At 38.0% G+C, this 22361-nt stretch overlaps 1 protein-coding gene and 1 long non-coding RNA gene across 3 annotated transcripts; one reads left to right on the plus strand and one right to left on the minus strand.

Annotated features, from left to right (window-relative positions):
• The first annotated feature begins 4303 nt into the window (after positions 1 to 4303).
• On the plus strand, positions 4304 to 19890 carry ALDH5F1 (aldehyde dehydrogenase 5F1). Of its 2 annotated transcripts, none has more exons than XM_086658450.1 (21): positions 4304 to 5005; positions 5628 to 5741; positions 8340 to 8439; positions 9074 to 9122; positions 10005 to 10092; positions 10794 to 10904; positions 13157 to 13219; positions 13313 to 13423; positions 14130 to 14195; positions 14280 to 14357; positions 14988 to 15065; positions 15370 to 15436; positions 15552 to 15637; positions 16081 to 16113; positions 16203 to 16235; positions 17434 to 17534; positions 18752 to 18837; positions 19127 to 19233; positions 19329 to 19406; positions 19489 to 19580; positions 19690 to 19890. In XM_086658450.1, exons 1-20 carry the CDS (start codon positions 4919 to 4921, stop codon positions 19528 to 19530), a joined length of 1578 nt encoding a protein of 525 aa, XP_086514576.1. In that variant the 5' UTR covers positions 4304 to 4918; the 3' UTR covers positions 19531 to 19580; positions 19690 to 19890. The 2 variants fall into 2 exon arrangements, with proteins under 2 accessions (XP_086514576.1, XP_086514577.1); XM_086658451.1 differs by lacking the exon at positions 4304 to 5005 and adding an exon at positions 5010 to 5076.
• Positions 19891 to 20756: 866 nt separating this feature from the next.
• On the minus strand, positions 20757 to 22181 carry LOC147557635 (uncharacterized). Its single transcript, XR_015235321.1, has 2 exons — positions 21693 to 22181; positions 20757 to 21569 (listed from the first exon to the last, which is right to left on the minus strand). It is a non-coding gene; the product is annotated as an uncharacterized LOC147557635 (long non-coding RNA).
• Between the last annotated feature and the right edge of the window lie 180 nt (positions 22182 to 22361).

A 22361-nucleotide genomic window follows, 5' to 3' on the forward strand; every position in this document is an offset into this window, starting at 1 on the left:
GAAGGGGGAAATAATCTCCTCAAGAACATATTTGAGCCTGTTAGCTAGGATTTTGGTCATAATTTTGTACGTCGTATTGAGGAGACTAATCAGACGATAATCCGCGGGGGTTTGAGGGGTTTTCGTTTTGGGGATAAGACAGATATGTGTGTGATTCGCCAAAGGCGGAAGCACAGCATTGTTGAAGAAAGAGGAGACCATCTGGAGAAGATCATCTTTGACCGTATCCCAGTTAGCTTGATAGAATAAAGGAGGGAATCCATCAGGACCTGGAGCCGCCCCCGGTTTCAGGGAGAAAGTGGCCATGCGGATTTCCTCCAGATCAGGAACTCTATTCAGACTCTCGTTCTGACCAGTAGAGATTTGAGACTTGAAACACTCCTTGAGATTTCCCGATAAAGTAGAGCCGCTAGAAGTAGAGATGTTGCGAATGTGGTTAGCAAAAGCCCTGGCAATAACCTCCTCATCATTGGACCACGAGTTATCTTCCAGTTTTATTGCCATAATTTGATTTTTCCGGTTACGCGTGGTCGCCTTTGCATGAAAATACTGGGTGTTTTTATCCCCAAGGTTGATATTCGCTATTCTCGATTTCTCTTTCCACAGGCTCTCTTGTTGAAGAAGGAGAGTTTCGATTTGATTAAAAGTGGCTTTGAAAGAATCCGTCTCATTAATCGATTGCAACTTATGGGTCAGATCTCTGATGTTATTTTCAATGTTCCCGAACACCTCTTTATTCCACTTAGACAATTTAATCGCCAGAGAGTTAAGCTTCATTTGAATCGAAGTAGGTAAATTAAGCCAGTTATCTTTAATGAAGCGAGCGCAATTAGGATGGGACATCCAGGTCCTAATAAATTTAAAAGGCTTACGCCCCAAATTTGATTTAGGCTTAGTGGAGAGCAAAATAGGGTTGTGATCAGATCCAAGCGTAGGAAGATGAGTCAGTTTGGAGTGAGGAATACTGGTGAGCCAAGTGTAGTTGACTAAAGCCCTATCAAGTCTCTCCCTAATAAGGTTGCCATTAAATTGCTTATTTGACCAGGTAAACGGGTTGCCTACAAAACCAATATCCTGCAGTCCTAATTTATTAGTGAAATTTTTGATGTGGGTTATAGGGGACTGAGAGGCTTCTTTACCACCCAATTTTTCAGACTGGTCAAAAATGCAATTCAGGTCACCAATCACTAGCCACGGAGAATTATGGTTAGGGGTTTTGTCGGCCAGGGTGTTCCAAGGTTTCATTTTATCTTTACTGTACGGGCTTCCATAGAAACCTGTCATGTAAAAGACCTTCTCAGTCACCGTGTGAAACCCGTGCACATGAATCATGTTATTGTCCGCATGAAGGACTTTAACCTTAAAATGGGGAGACCAGAAGAGAGCAAGGCTACCCGCCGTCTTAATAGGATCAACAACAAACTTGTTATACGTGCTATTTAAGTTGATAAGTTTTTCCAAGTTGGTGTTGAGGCATTTGGTCTCCGAGAGAAATAAGAAATCCGGGCTATGATCTTTGAGAAGACTGAAGAGGTGCTTACGGTTAGCAAAGTTCCCGCAGCCCCGAACATTCCAGGCTAGGACAGAGATCTCCATGAGGGGGTAGGTACGACACTGGCCAGAACCAACCACTTACCCCGCCCAAAGGGAAGCGACGCCCTCAGCCGAACACAAAAGAACCGAAGGCCCACGGGTCAACAACCTGACACACGACCTCACTAGGCTAAGGCCAAGGCTAAGGAAAGCACACAACCTGGACTAGTCAGACAACTAGCCCCAGGGACCTAAACCAACTAACTCAGCCTCGAAGGAAGAAACAAAGAGGGCAAGCCCCGCAACAAGGCTAACTAGACTGAAGACACTCCTCCCGAGCAAGGAACACGGCTCCACAACCAAGAAGGGAGGCCTAACAGAGGACCCACGGCCCAAGACCGGAATAAAGACCAAAAAGACTGAGAGCGCCCGCCGCTAAGCCCAAAACCCGAAACCAAACTAGGGGACCAAGACCAGAGAAGAGTCTAAAATGGATGGGGGCACCCTCGGTCCGGGACCAAAGAAGAAGCAAAAATCTCCTAAGGGCATCCAAAACCTAGCCCACTAACAAAGCCCACCACCTAGTCTAAAAGTGAAAGGCACCCCTCTACTCTACCAGTCTAACAACAAAGGCACTACCAGAGACCAAGTCAACACCGCTAGAAGCACCCCCTGCCCAGGACCAAAGAAGAAACAAAGCTCACCTGGGGGCACCTAACTCCTCGCCCTCAAACAAAGACCCACCACCTAGCCTAAAAGTGAAAAGGCAACACCGCTAGGAGCACCCCCGGCCCGCGCCCAGAGAAAGACTAAAACGTATGGGAGCACCCCCGACCCAAGAACATAGAAGAAACAAAAATCTCCTGAGGGCCCCCAACTCCCTACCCTCAAACTAAGACCCACCACCTAGTCTAAAAGTGAAATGGCACCCCTGAACTCCTAACCCTCGAACTAATCACTCTAACCACTCAACCAACCAAGAAGACTAACACTGGACCTAGAGGCTCCTACGAGTAAGACTCGCTACCAACGTAAACCGAGTCAAATTAGAAGGCAGGCAAACCCACTCAGAGATAAGATCAGGCAGCAACCCAAAGAAAGAAGATAACACAATAAACAGAAAACGAAAATCACTAAACAGGGAAATAACAGAAAATAAAAAAACTAAACCAGAAGTAACAAAACAGAGAAACACTAATATATATAAGCTTACAAAGAACTAACAGCTACTCCATCAGCCAAACACAAAAAACTAAGATCAGAGGCAAGACCTCTAATCTAGCCTAACTCCAAAACAAAATCAAAAGCCCACCACTGGACAAATGCTGATAAAGAAGAAACAGGAGAACTAACACAAAAGGACAACCAAAACAAAGAAAAAACACACTAAAACTAGACACCACCACCAAACCCTGACTACTGAGTAGAAGAAATCGAAAGAGCAGCCTCCTCCCTGTCCCCTGCATTGGTAAGAATATTAAGACTATGAGTGAGTAGCATCGACTCCTCAAGAAGTCTCCTGGCTTCGTCATTCTCAATCATAAACGAGTCCTCTTGAGAACCAGCAATGGAAGTGGATGCAGAACCAGCTGAGGAAGGTCTCGACATCTCTCTAATACTCTTGCCAGATGTAGGAAACAATTGATGTGGAGGGATAACACCTCGGACTGGAGAGGGAGGCGGAGCTAGAAGTTGAGGGGGCTCTGGAAGCACATCAGGAGCCTCCACTAACATGTCATCCATATTCTCAGGGATTGTATCTGACTCTTCCTCAGAAGAGTCCACAAATATAGGACAACTGTTAAGTGGATGCTCCACTATCCTGCAGATTTGGCAAATGGCTCCTGGGAACTTTTGGTAGCTAATCTTGATCACTTTTTCACCATCGGAGAAGATAGGATTAATAACACCAAGTAGGGGAGAACGAATGTCATACATGAAGTGGACACTGACTGTATTATTGTTCGCATGACCAAAGTTTCTAGGCTTAATGTCAATGATTTTACCCATGCAACTAAAGATGAAATCGAAATCCTCTTTGTTTTGGAGGGATTGGGGGACCTTATACAGAGTACATTTCATGGGTTCACAGAACAGGTCATTAGTAGCTTCAGTGAGGGGGAAGACAACTTCTTTAAGCACCAGGAGCATACCTCGAAGGATCCAAGGACGCCCAAAGTTCAGAGCATCAAGGACAAACTGACTTTTAGGCTTGATTAGGAATGTATTCACCGGACCCTCAGAAGGGAAGTAATCACAGTCTCGGAAGAACTTTGATTGAGGGAAAAGGAGACGTTTAATGAAAGTTAGACCCACGTCGTAAGGACAGACCCATCTAGCTACAAAGCCATTGTCAATGGGTTGGAGCTCCTGTTTGGATGAGGGTTTGGTAATTTGATGGTCAATTTGCCATGAGTAGAGATAGAGTATTGGGAAGCCATGATAAAAGGGAAATGGTTTAAGAGCCAGGTGAGATGGGAGAAGAAGATGGATGAACTACCAAAACGAAGCTGGCTTAAATAGTGGATTGAAAGGGAGAAAGAGCTGGGAAGAACGAGCCAAAAGATCATCATTATCATTGCATGCAAGGGACTCGGGAAGGAGCTACTCTTCGAATCCAACTACTCGACTGAAGTGGTGGTGACGCTTGACATCTCCGACGTAGAGAGAGAAAGCTCTCGACAAAAGGAAAAAACCACGCGCAGACTCGAAAACCAACAAAAAGAGAAAAAACCAGCTAAAAGAAGATTGGTGGAATAATCACGTACCTGTACGTGTTGATTGCATGCAGTTGAAGGTTCTAGGGTTTGCTGAGATGTTGTCTTGAGCTGCCAGTCGACTTGAAGTCCGCCCAATCCCAAAATTTCTTGGCTTGGGAATCACCAATCTCGCGAGGTAGAAGTAATGAAGAGGCGAAATTTTGGGTGGGTAGTTGGGATCTTGCAATGACAGAGTATCTAACTTCTGGATTGTCGTTTGAATGAGGACGAATTTGGAGCTAGGGTTTGATCGATTTGTGAGATTTGGGTGAAAAGGAGAGAGGAGAAATCGCCTTGCTGACGTCAGGGCGCTCACTCTCTCTCCTCAAAAAACCTCTGAGTATCTATCGCCTTAATTCTTTTCTAGAAATTTACATATGACAAATTAAAAATAGGTTCAATTACTAGTCAAAGATATGGCGTATCGTCCCACTCAGTATCACGTGGCCACATTCAGCATACAGGTAGCGAGATATGAGTGATGAGTATTCCCCTTCCATTATTTCGACCTCGTTTCTGTTCGCCTGAATAAAAAACAAAACGCATACAAACGCGCCCACTCTCTCTCTTTTCTGTTTCTCCTACAACTCTCTCTCTCTCTCTCTCTCTCTCTCTCTCTCGTAGAAATGGCGCAGTTGGCTTTCCGCAGCTGCAAAGTGTTGATTCGATCCTCACACTTCTCTTCCATGCATTCTCATAATTTTCTCCGTCAGGTAAAACTTCCATTTTATATTGCAAATCACTCTCTCTATCTCTATCTACAAACTGTAGCTACAGCAATCAAGTAATGATCTCAATCTCATTTTATACTTAGGGTTTATCTCTTCTATTTCAATCTTTGTAATTGTTATTCAATCTTGATTTGGATCATAATTAAATTAAAAATTCTTGATTGTCATTGTTTTTGCATCTATTTATAATTGTCTTGATAATAATAGATTTTAATATTGATTAATGTATCAACTAAGATGAACTTTTAAACTAGTCATGTGTAAATTTCTTGTGGTTTGTGAAAATTATTAATGGATTGTGAAAATTCCAATTGCAAAATTGTTGCTCAAATTCTTTGGATCTTACCCAACATTTTGAGGAATTTGTTTAGTCACAAATTCTCATTTTCTTCAAGGGCTGAAAAAGATGAGGTCTTTTTGAGGGAAAAAAAGGAGATGGTCGGTGTTAAAATGGGTCTTTTTTTTTTAGCATATTCTACATTGAGATTTCTTGTTTTATCTTCTTCATTACTTGCATGATGGAGGAAGAAATTTTTATTTGACTTTGGCATGTTTATTTACTTTGTGAAAAAATTGTTTCTAAGAGAATGATTTTGATGGTCAGATGAGCATGGACACACAAAGTGCTATATCTGGACTGAATAGTTCCGGGCTCCTAAGAAGTCAAGGACTAATTGGAGGCAAATGGATTGAAGCATATGATGGGAAAACCATACAGGTTTAAGATACTTCTTGGTTGCCAATTTATCATGTTTTTGTTTTCTTTGATCATGTATGAGCTGCTAGTAATATTTACCTTTACTGATTAATGACAGTAGTTGTTCTACAAATAGGTTGTGGTTGTAACTCGCCTCTTATTACTGTAGTTGCTTATAGTCTGGTTATGCAGCTTACTTATCTGATGCACACGATGATGAACTTTAGGAATTAACATATTCGATTGTAGAAGTTGTACTCTCTTTTGTCATTGAAAAGAAGCATATGGAGTATATGAAGTCTGTTTTTATAAACTTCAGATACAATCTATATTACCACAAACCTAACAGACTAAAGTATTATGATACCTAAAGCACCTATAATTCTTTCTTGACTTGAGTTATAACAGTGACTAGATTCTTTCAATTTACATAAATACATAAATATGTTTCATTTTAATTAGACTCCAAGTCATATTTCAAATGAGATTAGAAGCTCCTTACTTAAATATTATATTGAAATTCCTAAGTTCCCCACAACCTACTTTGCCTCTATTGACATGTACAAATTGAAAGTATTGGTTTCCTAAGTTGCTTTGCCGAAACCTGTTCTGAAACTAATAAATATGAGCTCCTCAATAAGACATCTACTAACCTCTTGGTGACGAATGCTCAGGGATGGATGCAGGATTTCGACCCAAGGGGTGCAAAGTTATATAACAAAAAATAATAATAATTACAGACACAATAATTAAAAAAATATTCATATTCACTAATTATTATATTAATTTCATCTCTATGTTTGGAATTTGTAACTCAAAATGGTACAAAAAAAACAGTTTGATCATTGGTAATTTGGGGACAAGAAAATAATAATTAGAACATAGCTTGGATGAAACCTAGCCAGAGAGATAAAGCTTGACTTGGCACAAAAAGGGGTAAAAAAGAAATTTAGCTTAGAAATAGGGGGCATAACTTGTGATTAAATGTCAAAATATACAATACAAAGGGCCAATGTGGAACTAATAAAAAATAGAAATTAAAAGACAGAAATGAGGGAAACGGGGTTTGATCCCGTGATGTGTTGCATGTCAGACCAAGAACAAGACCATCTAGGCTACCTCTAATTTGGTGTTTGATTCCTCCTTTGTTCTATAACTACTGCATAAACTCTAAACTACTTGATTACCCAACTACTACTAATTAAATTTTTTGGGGGAGCCAGGGGGTGCAACCGCACCCCCTCACACCCCCATCCATCCGTCCCTGCAAACGCTCCTTTGGTTCATGTACGATTTTAGCTGACATTCAAACTTGTCAATGTATTGGGCTCTTGCACTTAGTTTTTCCACTCAAATCGCTCCCACTATTTTCGTTCCTCATAATGTTAGTTAAAGAAACTGTGAAATCCTGAAGGGCTCAAAACGTTGTCACTTGTTTTTCACCTAATCATCATATTCCTTTTACTATTTTTTTCTTTAGGAGAACAACTCAATCTATTTATTAAATGGTTGCTAGAAGGGCAACTAATTTTTTTAGTACAAATTTAGTATACATGACCGTTCATCCCAAAGAAATACGCAACATCTTTCAAGGAGATGCACAAAATTTTACCTCCATGGTCAGCTCCTCTTAAATATGTCCTCACTTCGTCAGGGGCTCAAACGTTTCCATCTTCCCATTTAGACTAAATGTGACATACCAGAATGGATTTTATTCTACATTGCTTGTTTGTGTCATGCTTCTGTGTAGTGGCGGATCCACCATAGGGCCAGGGGTTCCCCTGACTTGGTGGCATCCTCTCCACCTGTAATGGGTTTGAATTTCACCAATTTTACTTGTTATTTAACTCCCCCTTGTTCTTTCATTTTGTAACATGTTGAGGGTTACCTTTTTCCTGTTAAATTCTAATACCAGTATCATTAAATCATAAAACTAGCAAGATCAATAATTAACGGTGGTTTTTAGACAAAAGAAGTGCTCTAATACAAGCCGCCGGTCGTGCGCCATATTACCAACAATTTCTGCATATGCCGTTTGCGGTTGGCGTATTCACCAAAGACTTTCAAGGTGGCCATTATCAGTGGACCACCCCCAATAGACTTCGGTTTTGTAATGAAGATTGGGCTATCATATTATTAATTTTATTGTTGACAAAGTTTTCGCTGATTCTAATTTCATTTCGCAAAACCTTTATTTACCAAAATTGAATCTTATTTAAAAAATCAGCTCATAACAATTCATTCTAAATCTACATTGACACAATAAACTAATAAATAGATTAAAAAACAAATCATTACATATTGTCATCGTATTCTTAAATATCTAGTTAGTTGATATTATAAGCTATCTTCTAGTGTAAACAGATATTAATTTCGTTAATAAATATAGTTGAATTGTTGGAGAAGACCTTGTTTTTGCAAGAGTAATAAGCTTGGAAATACTATGACTAGCTCTTGCGAGTAAAATTTTTAGTATTTAGAATGATGGTACGTAAGTCGAACAATATTTTAGCCCCTCCTAAAGGTAAGTCCTAAATCCGCCACTGCTTCTGTGGAAATTCTTTTACTGCCTGGTAGAGGATAAAGTCGGTGCCAAGGAGATAATTTTTTCTCTGACAGGTTACGAATCCCGCAACCGGAGAGGTGATAACAAATGTTCCATGCATGGGTAAGAAGGAGACTGCTGATGCAATATCTTCAGCGTATGAAGCTTTTAAAGGTATGTTACTTTATCCAAGTAGTCGGATTAGCCAATCCACCCTAGTAACTCAGGGATCGGACCAGAATTGGGGTTAGAACTTAGAACAAGCTGAGCCCATGCCCCACCTCTGAGTTAGATGATATATATGAAAGTTTGAAACATTGTAGTAAAATTTAAATTATTAGAGTAGCTTTTGTGGCCTATGTACGAAAAACTACACATGCACACAGGGCACACACAAATATATATGTTATGTAGTATATTGGTAAACAGGGTATTATATATATGTAATAGTTGTTGAAACTCGAGCACTCTGCTTGGGGTCAGCCCATTTGGAAATTCTGGGCATACTTTAAAAAGCAGGTTGACATGACTTCCACTGTTTTATCTTGGCCATAAGTCATGTTACCCCAGTCCAAGTGGCACTTTGTAGATGAAAGCCAAACATGAATAAAGACCAACAAGTAGAGCATAATTTAATAATTTTACCCCACTTCAAGTGGCACTCTTCAAACTTCTCCGCCATCACCTAGCTTATGGATGTTCTCCGTCACCATGAAATTTGTTAGTAAGACTGCTTAGATGCTTTTGCTTCTTAAGGTTTCTGTTTATTAATTTGAGTACGTATATAATCTTCTTTTTTCTTTTACAGCTTGGAGCAAACTCACTGCAAGTGAAAGGAGCAAATTTCTAAGGAAATGGTAAGTATGATATTTAGAAGATCTTTTGACGTTTCACCATATGCTGTTAATAGTGACCCCCCATCTTGTATTTTCGTAAATAATTTGTAGCAAGATGGTTGTCATTGACTGAAATCCTGGTAAATTGTGCACAAGCTAGTATGTTGTGCACGAGGAAGGAGGAACATTTTATTTATGTTTTTGCATATGGTCCAAATGGGATCTTTGGGCCCAAACCCAGCTCACAAGTTTATTTAGTTAAACTCATTAGCCCTTATATCTTTTCCTGGTTTGTTATATTTGCTCTTGGTCTGTTTTGTGGAAAAGAATACTTTTTACAGGTTGTTGCTAGAGTAAATGATCTATTTTTCTTATAATGAGATTCAAAAATGGACATAAAGATCAAAGCATTTCTTACTATATGTAGTTAACTATACCTCCTTTGCCGATCAGAAAAATATCTCATTTTTAGATTTTCTTCTTTCTTTTTGGACACTTTTTCTGGCTTTAGAGCAGCATCTTTATATACGTTATATTTGTAAAATGTATAGGGGAAATAGGCTATGTAACTCGACTCGGCGTTGGAGAGAGTAACGCCAAATCTAAACCAACATTGTATTCTCATATCTCTTTGGTGGATTGCCTTCATGCTTACATTTTATCACCTCATAAGAGTTATTCTTTTGTTTTGGCTTTTAGTTTTCCATTAATTCTGTATGTAATATTGAAAGTAAATATTATTTAGTATTCTCTAATTCCTGGTTTTATTTATGGATCTTTGTCGTGGATGCCATTTTGAGGGTACAAATTCCTCTTTGTTTAACTTGTATCCGTGTCTTGTTGTTTAAGCACGAACATCAATTTGAAAACTTATCTAATATCAAGTATAAAACACATTTGAAGGTATGATTTGCTGATTGCGCATAAAGAAGAGCTTGGAAAACTCATAACATTGGAGCAAGGGAAACCATTGAAAGAAGCCGTTGGCGAGGTATCCATAGTGTAATTATTATTATTATTATTATTAATCTTAATATTATTATTTTTTGAACAAGAGAAAGAATATTGTATTAATTTGTATAAATGTACAACTATGGATGGAATCAATTCTGGTGCCGGACCTAAAACTAAAGGAACTACTCTGTCTCAATATGTAAATTCCATAAAGTGATTCAGTGTGCCCACTTCTTTCTCGAAGTCCAATAATATACCAAAGTGAGTAAAGCCACCTCCGCACGTTCAAATTTAATCCTCGTTCCTTCAAAAATTGCCGTGTTTCTTGTTTTAACCATATCCCATATTATTGCATGAAGCAATAGCTTTCATATGTTCTTCCTTCTTTTGGGACCTGAAATTTCTTCCAACATTCTAGCAACTCCGTTAAATCCAAAAGTACTCCTTAAGCCATATTCACTGAAAACACAAAGAAATCCCACATCTTCCAAGCTAAGTGGCAGTGAAGTAACGTGTGACTCGCTGTCCCCTCCGTCCTCTTTACACATAATGCATCTACTCGGTAACATCCCTCTTCTACGTAGATTATCAACTGCGGGAATCCTATTTAAGCATGCAGTCCAGAGAAACATTTTCACTCAACAGTTGAGATTTGAGAAGCACCTAATACATTATATGCCTTTTATTCTGAGCATAACATGATTTTAGATACTGTAATGTCTGTGATTCATTTTACAGGTTGGGTATGGGGCCAACTTTGTTGAGTTTTATGCTGAAGAAGCTAAACGTGTATATGGCGATATAATTCCGTCCACTCTAGCTGATCGGCGTCTATTTGTTCTAAAACAGGCAAGAATCTAAACTTATATCCTTATCCCATTCTTATTTTATGTGTACTAATGTTATGAATGCATATTATGTCAAACTCATCTGCTTCCTGTTTTATTTGATATTCGTATTCTTTCACTTTGCAGTATTTTTTACAAGGTAGGCTTGTAAGAATTATGTCTCATTTTCTTGTTGTAGCACAGTGGAAGATGAATCAACTAGTAACTATAAGCTAGAAAGCTACTAGAAGAAGAAATAAAAGATAAAGAGATTGATATCATCAATGCGGTTTTTGCATAGATCATAAGATGAATTAAATGACATAAAGGATGTGCTATTTGTAGCACACAATGACCCAGATTTGCCAATCGGATAATTCTCTTTAAAGAGCACTTTTCGACCTTAAACTCAACCTGAATACTCCTACTTCATTTCTAATTTGCATAGAAGTCTTTCCCCACCCAAATAGATAACTAGGCAAGGTAATAAGTAATAACTATGTAATCCTCTATATAGTTCCCGATCTACCATATCCTCGAGGATTGAAGTACCCCTCTAGAATACCACAGACCTACTCATTGAAGCAGAAGGCAAAAGTATACTGAGCTGCTGTTGTGGGTCCAATGATGCTCTTCCATCATCCTCTTCTTTGAAGACATGACCTGCCTCGAGTTGTTGCTGGCTCAGCCATCTCATCCTTCATGTGAGAATAGTCCCACATGGGAGAAGGGGTAACTAGCAACCAAGAACATAATGTATAGGTCCTCTCCACTCATTGCCAATTGGTTTTGAGTTGGATGGCCACAAACTTAACATGGTATCAGAGCTAGGCCCACACGTGATAGGCTTAAAAGCCACACGTGCTCCACGCCACCAGAAAAAAAAACATGTGTTAGGCTAACCATGCCACACATGAGGGGGCGTGTGAGAATAGTCCCACATGGGAGAAGGGTAACTAGCAACCAAGAATATAATGTAGAGGTCCTCTCCACTCATTGTCAATTGGTTTTGAGTTGGATGGCCACAAACTTAACACTTCATAAAAGCATGATTTCCTTCAACTATTAAATTACCCTTGAAATCGAAGAATCAGCTAATTACATGTTCCTCCACTGTGATGTTGCTATCAAATGCTGGGAGAATTCCTTGAATCTTTCAACTTAAGCTGGGTAATGCCTAGTAACACCATGCATCTCTTCAATATTTGGAATGGGCATCTCTTCAATATTTGGAATGGTTATAGATGGAAAAAGGAATTGAGGAAATAGCTTTGATGGTCCCTAAAGCCATAATTTGGGAAATTTGGAAGGTAAGGAATAACCATATTTTCAGAGAAAATCGGCTACCAGGCCATCATGACAAATATTAAGGCTACTTTATGCCTTTGGAGCTGCTTCATAGCATCACTCAAAGCAAAATGGTGCAGGCCTAGGACTATCAATCACATGATAGATCAGTGGGAAGGTCTGTATAAACCAAAGAAAAGGAAGGTTATTTGGGAGATCGTACCAGCTGCCATCATTTAGAATATTTGGATTGACATAAATAAGATCTTTGGGGACATGAACCTCTCTAGCTCCATAGACATGGAGGATATTAAAGGGACAAAATATACATGTGGGCTAACAGAAACGTAACTTTAAGATCTATTTCATATTTAGATGTGGTAGTAAATTGGGAGGCGTGGATATGGCAAGAAATTCCATGTCCTAAGCCCCTCCCGTTGTTTATAGTTTTCTCTCTTCAATATATTCATTCAAAGTTTCAAAAAAAAATCTGTGCTCCATAGACATGGAGGATATTAAAGGGACAAAATATACATGTGGGCTAACAGAAACGTAACTTTAAGATCTATTTCATATTTAGATGTGGTAGTAAATTGGGAGGCGTGGATATGGCAAGAAATTCCATGTCCTAAGCCCCTCCCGTTGTTTATAGTTTTCTCTCTTCAATATATTCATTCAAAGTTTCAAAAAAAAATCTGTGCTTCAACAATTTCATGTGTAACTGAGAAGCTATTATAGCGACATGCTAACTTTTTGTTTTAAGATCCTAGGTTGACCTACAAAACCTAGGTAATCTTGTAAACTTTTTTTCCTTAATACAATTCGTTCAAATTTTAAAAAAAATGTTGTCCTGAGCTGGTCCATAGATTATAAATTTGTGGGGTACTTGTTTTTGCCAGTCTATCTTTATTTCTTCTCTTTCTGCAAGGAAATCCTCTCCTACTATTTTTATACATTTCATTGTCCACTATCTTTTACTTTGTGCAGCCTATAGGTGTTGTTGGAGCGATCACGCCTTGGAACTTTCCTTTGGCCATGATTACTAGGAAGGTATCCATGTGAATTAGTAGGTAGTTTAGTATCGCAATGAACAACTTATTGCACATGATATGCTGAAGGTACTTTCATCTTATCTTGTATTAGGTCGGCCCTGCTCTTGCTGCTGGGTGCACAGTTGTTATCAAACCCTCTGAGTTAACACCCTTGACTGCCTTGGCAGCAGCGGAGCTCTCCCTTCAGGCTGGGATACCACCGGTACCTCTTTCTCCAAGACATGTTTAGTAATATTCTTTTTATTATGAATAATGGATTCTATAATTCATAGTTACCAACTTGAAACTGTTTCTTTTCTTTTTTAATTTTTTTTTTCTGTAGCATCTAATGCAATAAATAAGGTCCAGGAAGCATCGCATACATAAAATCATGCAATAGTTCGGTAACTTGAGTTCAATAATTAATGTATCATAGGTACTGAGCATTAAATATATGCAAGTAACCGAAAGGTTTATTTCTATGCTAGTCATCGCCAAAAAGAGTAAATTTTTTTTTTCTTTGTATATACATTACAATCTTATTGTTCTTTAGACCTTGGTGTTTATGCCATGCTTTCTGATATCGAAAAAATAAAAGGTAAGAGACTTGAAGTTGTTGTAAATGGTCTTGAGAAGGATAACAGGAGATTGGTGCCAAAGATGATGGGAGAGTTAAGTACCTAAATGATATAACAAACTTTATAGGCGGCGTCAGTTAGGCTTGTGGCATGAGGCTTATTACCTAGAATTGAAAAAACTACCATTAAATTTTCGAAAGTAAACTATTCCACCATGCAACAGATATCTTCTTTGGCATATTTTTATAATTTATTTGTTAATTTTCATTATTTTTTCAGTATCATAATCTGAATAACTTATCTTATCTATTTATCTTTTTCTCTTTGTTCTTTTGGTGTTTGATACTTCAGGGTGTCGTGAATGTGGTCATGGGAAATGCTGTTGAAATAGGAGACACACTCCTAGGGAGTTCACAGGTTTCTGACCAGAATTTCTTGCAATAAGTGATTATGCTTGCGGATGAACATTAGAAACGGGGACACTCTAACTTTTCATTGTAGGTAAGGAAGATCACGTTCACAGGATCCACAGGTGTTGGGAAGAAATTGATGGAGGGTTCTGCAGCAACTGTTAAAAAGGTACAGAACTTATAACAAGATATTGATCATGTATTAAAAAATATTGGGGCTTAGACCAGGTAGCTTTGTGGAGAACTGGTTTTGCTATACTTGTCTTGCTCTTTTAGTATGTTAGCAAGTAAACTTCTATGTACATCAGGAGGGCTTTGACTTGTCGCTATTTGACATGGTTATTGAGTTTAAAACGTCCAAACTTAGGACGCATTGCAAGTATATTTTCTTATTAGGTTATAAAGACATGGTACATTACACAAGACCAATATCTAGACTGATGTGTTACAGTCTTAACACAATTGTGTGCAAGTACACGTAAGTTGCATACAAAATCTTATATTTCATGAGGGACAGCGGAAGTATGTACTGAAGTTAGTTATAAAGATGTAAGTTGTTACGGGAGACCGAGTTCTCGGGTATCCGTAGAGCGATCCATATGAAAATGTAGGCAAGGAGCTATAGCTACTTGAGATCAGCCCTCCAAGTTTTCAGTTCTTTCTTACTCTACTAACCCAGATACATTGGCTGAGATTCTAAGACAGACAAAACTGTGAATGTTCAATGCTGTGAAGGTTTGTGTCTTTGGAGTTCTATAAATGCATCTTGTAAGTTTCTATAGGTTCTTTTATTTTCCAGGTGTCCTTGGAACTTGGTGGAAATGCTCCCTGTATAATCTTCAACGATGCAGATCTGGATGTGGCTGTAAAAGGAACTGTACGTGAAAGTAAAATTAATTTGATGAATCTAGCTGCAATTGTGAAGCTACACAGTAGCTTTCTGACTAGTTATGTTATCTAAAATCTAAATGCATGTTTAGTTTATAACTGGAGGATAGGAGCCACTATGAAGTTACTATGTTAGGTTTGCCACTTTAATTCCAATGTTGACGGAACCAATGCCAACAGCTGTCGCATTTCTAGTATTGGAAATGAACATCCAAAAGTATCACTTTTCTAGCTTCCAGATAGATTTTATTCTCAGACCATGCTTAGCTGACAGATGCCTTTGTATTTTACAGCTTGCAGCTAAGTTCCGTAATAGTGGGCAAACTTGTGTTTGTGCAAATAGAATAATAGTACAAGAAGGTAAATATGAAGGGGTTAACTTAAGTTGTATTTTTTATGCATTTACTGTGATATCTCTCATTTATTGGGTATTCTTTGCTGTATCAGTAATGCATTCCTTTTCGTGATATTGCAGGTATATATGAAAAATTTGCTCATGCTTTTGCTGCTGCTGTCCAAAAACTGGAAGTCGGAAATGGCTTCACGGAAAGTGTAGCCCAGGTATTTATTGGTGGACTAGACAGCATTCTGGCCAAATTTCAGTTTTTTTGTTGGTATTTCAACTCTTGCTTCATGCATGAATCATTCCGTTCAAGATCACTTAAGATTGCATGTTATACGGGGCACAGGGTGGTGCAGCAATCTCAACAGAACTTTGTTTTATCTTCTTAAAAATGTCCAGATAGATGAACAACTGTGTATTGCATCTTGGCTCTAAAAATTAATACCACTGTTTCTAGTTTTCAATTATTAACTAGATATTGATGATAAATCATTTTCGAAAAGCATTGAGGTTATCAGTTCATATTCTTGATGTAAGGCGATTATCTGTTTGTCATGTTTCCTTTCATACCACTATGCCATCCAAGCTTCCTTCCATATCACTTATAGCTACCCTGGTGTTGATTATTACAATATTAATTAAGCTTGTTTTCTATGTACAGGGTCCTCTTATCAATGAAGCTGCTGTGGAAAAGGTCAATATTTTTTTTTCATTTTACTTTGTTTATTTGTTTACCGAACTTCTGCATGATTTCCTTATTTTGTTGCTCTTCATTATCAACAGGTTGAATCGCTTGTTGAAGATGCTACCAACAAGGTACATTTATTTATATTTATTATCAGTAATTGGGTATTAGCAACCACATTTTTGTTTCTAAAATGATGCTACCAACAAGGTACATTTATTTATATGCCTGAGCCTTCAACATCTCTATTAGTTGAACTTGCCTCTAACCGTGGCGATGTAATTATGTAACTAATGTGATGGCAGTCATTTTAGTAGATCTTTCCACAATCCAGAAGCACCATGCTGTCTAAGCTGTATCATTAAAAAGATAAACTTCAAGAAACTTAAAAACATGCTAGTTTCCAGCTTTTATATGTACGCCGTGAAATATTGCAAAAGTCCCACGATTTATGCCTAAACTATGCTTTACATACCACGGGAATTGATTTGTTTTGTAGTTAACTCATTGAATTTTGGCAAAGGTGGTGTCACTGTCCCTAGCCATTTTTAACCAACAAAGATTGATACTTTTTTGCCAAATTTACTAGGTCTCAGTTCAAATATGGTTGGTTATATATAGTAGCACTGAAATAATAATGCTTAGCCAGAACTTGGGCTATGAATGTCATTAATGCGGTCAATTAGGAATCAAGAAATAATGAATTTGTTTGCATTATTCTGTAAAGGACAACTATTTCTTGTACCTTATATGGACGTTTTTATCATGTTAGTTATTCACTAAAAATATATTGTCTTCTTTGCATCTTACTAAAAGTGAAAGTATATCTACTTAACTATCCAACATATTCCTGTTCTCCGACTCAATCACAGAAAATCTAGCTTATAGTTCCCCTATGCGTATATTTCTACTGATATAACTGGTAGCAAAATTATTTCGATGAGTATATCTTTCGACCAAAGTTGAGTAAGAGAGCAAGTATTAAGTTTGTGGGCATCCAACCTCAAACCAACCGACAATGAATGGAGAGGTAGGCCCTGGATATTATTTACTTGGTCACAAGACTTCCCTTTTACCATGTCGGACAACTCACGTTTCCCCATACATGACATTCTTTTAACGTAGCACGTCTTTTTCTTGGGTGATGTGGATGTAAAGCACACCACACGTGACTACTGCCTATCACGTGTTGGCTTAGCTCTAATACCATTTTTCAGGATCCAAATGAAAACTGATTGGCTATGAGTGAGGGATAGTCGATACTACTTGTGTGGTCATGCAATTTCCCTTTGTCCATGGTTGCCTAATTTGACTTGTTACTTTATAAAGGGTGCGAAAATTCTTCTTGGAGGTAAAAGACATAGTCTTGGAAGGACATTCTATGAGCCCACAGTACTTGGCAATGTGAACAGCGAGATGCTTATATCAAAGTAAGTAACTCCTAATAACTCTCTTGGTTGGGTGGAGGCTTTGTTTGCACTAAATTGCTATCGTAATAACCAAGATAACTACTTTTGAAGTCGAAAAGCTTTTATCAGACTTTCTAGAATCATGCTATAGGAAAAAATAATAATTACCATCACTTCTTCCACCTTCCACCTCTCCTATCACCACAGATTGATGTTGTCAATACACCACCATTATCATGTTGTACTTCACAACTGCCAGTAGTGTGAGGCACAAACCACATTTCCTCGCCTAATTTTAAATTTTCAGCATCACCGAAACTTCATTTGCACCACCACACACTAAGATGTCGTTTGACAAACAAAAGTAGGACGTTTGCTTATAAAGTAAAACGTATTAAAAGTATATTTACAAAATAGTAACTTAAAAATAAAATAAAAGTCAAAAAGCTAGTTTGTCAACATAATTTGATTTTCTATGTTTATTTTTCTTTTCTCATAGAGATAATTCATTTTAAGTTTACTCGATATACGATTCAACTGTGGCAAAGTTGTTGGTGGTGATAATGTCATGGTTGTGGTGGTCATAGTGATAGAAGTGGTTGTGGTGGTGATGGAGAAATAATGGTGGTAATGAAGGTGCGGCGGTGGTGATGGTGGAAATATGGTAGTTCTGGTGTTCATATGGTGGTCGTGGTGACGGTGGTGGTGGAACGTGGTGATGGTGGTGGGGGAGGTATGGTGATAGTGGTAGTGGAGGCTAGGTGATGGTGATGGTGATGTAGGCTAGTGATGGTGGTGGTGGCGGTGGTGCAGTGGAGGTGGAGGTGCAGTGGTGGTGATGGTGCTAACATGGACATGGACCACACTACTCCAGGCACTGCTAAGTGCTAACATGGACATGGACCACATGGTTTCTGTTACTATTATGAATTTTGATGTCTTACAATTGTTGCTGCTACATCATCACCACAAAATTATCTGATGATGAGCAGAAATTGCTGTACGATATAACGATATTTATAGTAGTATGCTGGTACGGCAGTAAGGCTGCCTGATCTGCACGCCTACAATAGAACTAAGATAGTTAGGTTGTGGATACAAAATTTCAGTTTAAGGAGGCCTTAACAATTGTATCTTATCATCATGAGATGTAAGGTATCAGGTTTTCATTTCATTTACTATGTGTTGTCTGATGAGCGTAGATATAATTTACGTATCCATATTACTTATTTCTACAGGGCGGAAGTATTTGGACCAGTTGCACCGTTGTTGCGGTTTGAAACAGAGGAGGAAGCTATTAGTATTGCTAATGACACCAATGCAGGTCATTCTTTATGCACGTAGCTTATATTTTCAAATTTTCTTGATTTCACATCTGCATGCAATGATTTAGTCAACTTGGCAAACCATCTCAGTTAAGAAAAAATTTAATTTTGTGAATTACTTCAATATCTACAAGTATAACTGATTTCTGGGGTCAAGGACTGCTTAAAAGGTTCTATATACAAAACAAAACTTTCTGCTTGGGCAGGAAGATTTTGTAAATGAAGGACTAATGTTCTTCTGAAGATTGAATCGAAACTCATATCTGTCTTATGTACATTTGTATGCAGGTCTAGCTGCTTACTTATTTACATCAAATTTTCAGCGTTCCTGGCGCGTGGCTGAAGCACTGGAATATGGGCTGGTTGGTGTCAACGAAGGACTAATATCAACAGAGGCGAGTCATCTCTAAATGTTTTAAGCTCAGTTCATTATATAAAACCAGAATCATGAGTTAAAATCGGGAACTTATAATGATTTTCCGTTACATAGGTGGCTCCGTTTGGTGGAGTTAAACAATCTGGTCTCGGCCGAGAGGGTTCCAAGTACGGGATCGATGACTACCTGGAGGTAAGTGCTAGATCCATATAGAAATTCAGACTATCAAGCCAAAGCGATTGATTTTTTCTTCTCTTTGTTCCCATTAATGCAGATGAAATATGTGTGCTTGGGGAACATGGGTGGTAGTGCATAGTATATGACAGTACCAAAGTTCTCTCTTTCTCTCTCCCTCTAGATCAAGAGGTATAGTTTCAGCCAACGCTAGAGCAACTTAAATTTCAATTGTCTAAGCGTTATCTTTGTCATATTGGTTATTTCTTTCCGGTTTCCTTACATTCACCCATCTTGTCAGGTTGTTTTTCTATCCACTTTGCATGAACCATAAAGGAAAAGCAAAAATCTGACTGAGTGACGATGAGATGTAGAGGAGCCCTTCAAGTTTCACGCTTTGGATTGTCATCACCTCTTTATTGTCTTTTGTTCTTGTTAATGGTCTGATAAACTTTCAGGTCTTTTCCCTAGTTTGACGAGAAAATAAATTTACTTTACCGTCTTGTCTTCTCTGCTTTTTCTTAACCAGCCCGATATCCTGTTAGTGTTGGCTAAAAGGACATGACAATATCTGTTTAGGCTGGCTCCCAGTGCAGACCCTGTGAGCAAACTATCTACATAGCATGTGTTAGTTTCTGCAAACTTTACTCCATGCAAATCATACATATGGAGCTAAAGCTTAAGAAAGATTTATGGATCTTGATCCATGATTGAAGTACTTTTAAGGAAAAGATAAGTTTGCTAGTAAAATTAATAATCACAAATTATCTCCAACCATGGATCGCATAACTGTTTGATTTTGGTGGATGACCATGAATTTTGTAAATCTTGGATTAGATATGTCACCTTTTAAAAAGCTTATATAGAGAGGTCTTTAGCTAATGAGCAAGATATACTGAAGTAGAGAAATTCTCTACAAACACAAGAATAAAAGTTTAGTTTCTTTTTGGCTATTATATTTTGGTTTATATTTACATTGTTTTGTTCTTTCTTACTTTTATTTTCACAACACGTTATTAGAACGAATTGCTCTATATTCAAAAGGAACAAGAAATAATTTACACCCTCGATCAAAATATGAACAAATCGAATGTCGATAATTTTGCAACTCTAATTGTAAACTATATCAAAAGGATATGAAAATTATGTAGATGGTACATCGGAAATAATATGAATGTTGACTCGTTTTCATGATATGATGAATTACAATTAAAGTATTCAAACAAGAACAAATAAAGCAATCCTTGTTTTACTGATATTGACGGAAAAAAACTAAAGAGAGTAAAAAGGAAGATAAGGAGATAATTAAATGGTTTTGACTGTCTTTCTTTTGACAATAAGGCCTCATTTGGGAACACCTGTAGCTTATTTTATACACCATCAATCTCCAAACTATTATTTCTCTACTATACTTCAAGAAAATTACAATAGAAATTTCAAATTTCTCTGCTCAAATCCAGCTAAAACGGAAACTCATCAAGTAATAATAAAAAATTTCGATGTAAGTCACACATAATAGTTCAAATTTCTCTGCCCTATTCAACAAAAATATAAACTCATTAAGTAATAAGGTGGAAAGAGTTATTTCTCACCGAATCGATGTTGTTTTTACAAGCTTGTGATCGGTAGTTTGCGTTGATTACAGCAACCATGGCAAACCCTAGTTTGTTGAAGAGTTGAGGAGGAAGAAAGAAGGAAGGAAAAGAAAGTTTTGAAAAAAAAATGGTCAGTGTTTTGGGGAAATCAGCAAAGTTTCCGGGGCAATAAAATTTGGGTGGAAACAAACTTTTTTTGTTTCCTCCTCCAAACATCACCCTTTCAATCTTTTATTTTTTCTTCTTTCCTCTACCTCAACTAGAACTCCAGCGATCTCCACCGGATTCCGGCGACTTCGATCATTAACGCCGGCGACCCCATCTCTCTCTCTTCATCCCTTTCTCCCTCTCTCTCTTCTCTCTCTCTCTTCCGTTTCTCTCCTTGCTCTCTCTAAATTAAGCACTGGAACAAAGATAAAGTATTCCATTTAGAGAGGGCAGCAGCAGATTTAGTATCAAATCCAACAACCAAATTAAGCATTGGAACAAAAATCACACCACCACCCACACCACCAACAGTTCCAAAAGCTGAACCCAAAAATCCAATTAAAGTTGCTACTATAATCTTTCAACTAAACTTCAGTTTCTGTTCAAAAAATGGAAAAAAAAATCAACAACCCATTGAAGAAAAAGAAGTCAATTTTATTTCAAGAATATAAAATATCAAAATGAGAAGAGAATTAAGAGAGAGAAAGAGAAGATTTTATACAGGCCAAACTCTGTCATCACCAGAAGGTTCAGAACTCAATCCATTATTGATTTGGGCAAAACTTGATCCATTAATTTCAAGAGTTGAAAGGTATTGTGGGTGATTGAGGAGTAAGATTGATGAAAGAAGAGCCACTAAGAAATCAGATATCAAATACAAAACAAACCCATTAGTTGTCATGACTATTTCTTCTTGTTTCTGTCTAGCTAGTTTCTCTCTACAGAGGAGGAAAATAGTGTGTTAATCTGGGGTGATGAAAATACAAACATAAGAAGTGAAATAGTCCAGATCCAGATGAAGGTTCCGGCGAAGGGACCATTCCCTTCGCCGGAATTTGGAGAGAAAGAAAGGAGAGAAGAGAGAGAGAGAGAGAGGCAGAAGAGAGAGAGAAAGAGAAGAGAGGAGAGAGAAGAGAGAGAAGAGAGAGAAGAGAGAGAGGGGGAGAGAGAGAGATGATGAAGTCGCCGGCAACATCCGGCCTGCGACTTCTGAAGTGCGTTTGGTTCGCATTTTTTTAGTTTTGCACCGTCTTCCCCGCAAATTTCGCTGCTTTCCCCAAAGCGGTGGCAAAAAAAAAAACCCTTCTCACAGTTTGTGAAATAATCACGGTAAATGGCTTCCCGAAAAAGCTTAAAGCAATACCGGCTTTTGCTTTTTGCGATAGATGGG

This window comes from Eschscholzia californica, unplaced genomic scaffold (genome assembly GCF_041429995.1).
Source record: "Eschscholzia californica isolate CP2 unplaced genomic scaffold, dmEscCali1.0.p SCAF_2, whole genome shotgun sequence".
Taxonomy (NCBI): domain Eukaryota; kingdom Viridiplantae; phylum Streptophyta; class Magnoliopsida; order Ranunculales; family Papaveraceae; genus Eschscholzia; species Eschscholzia californica.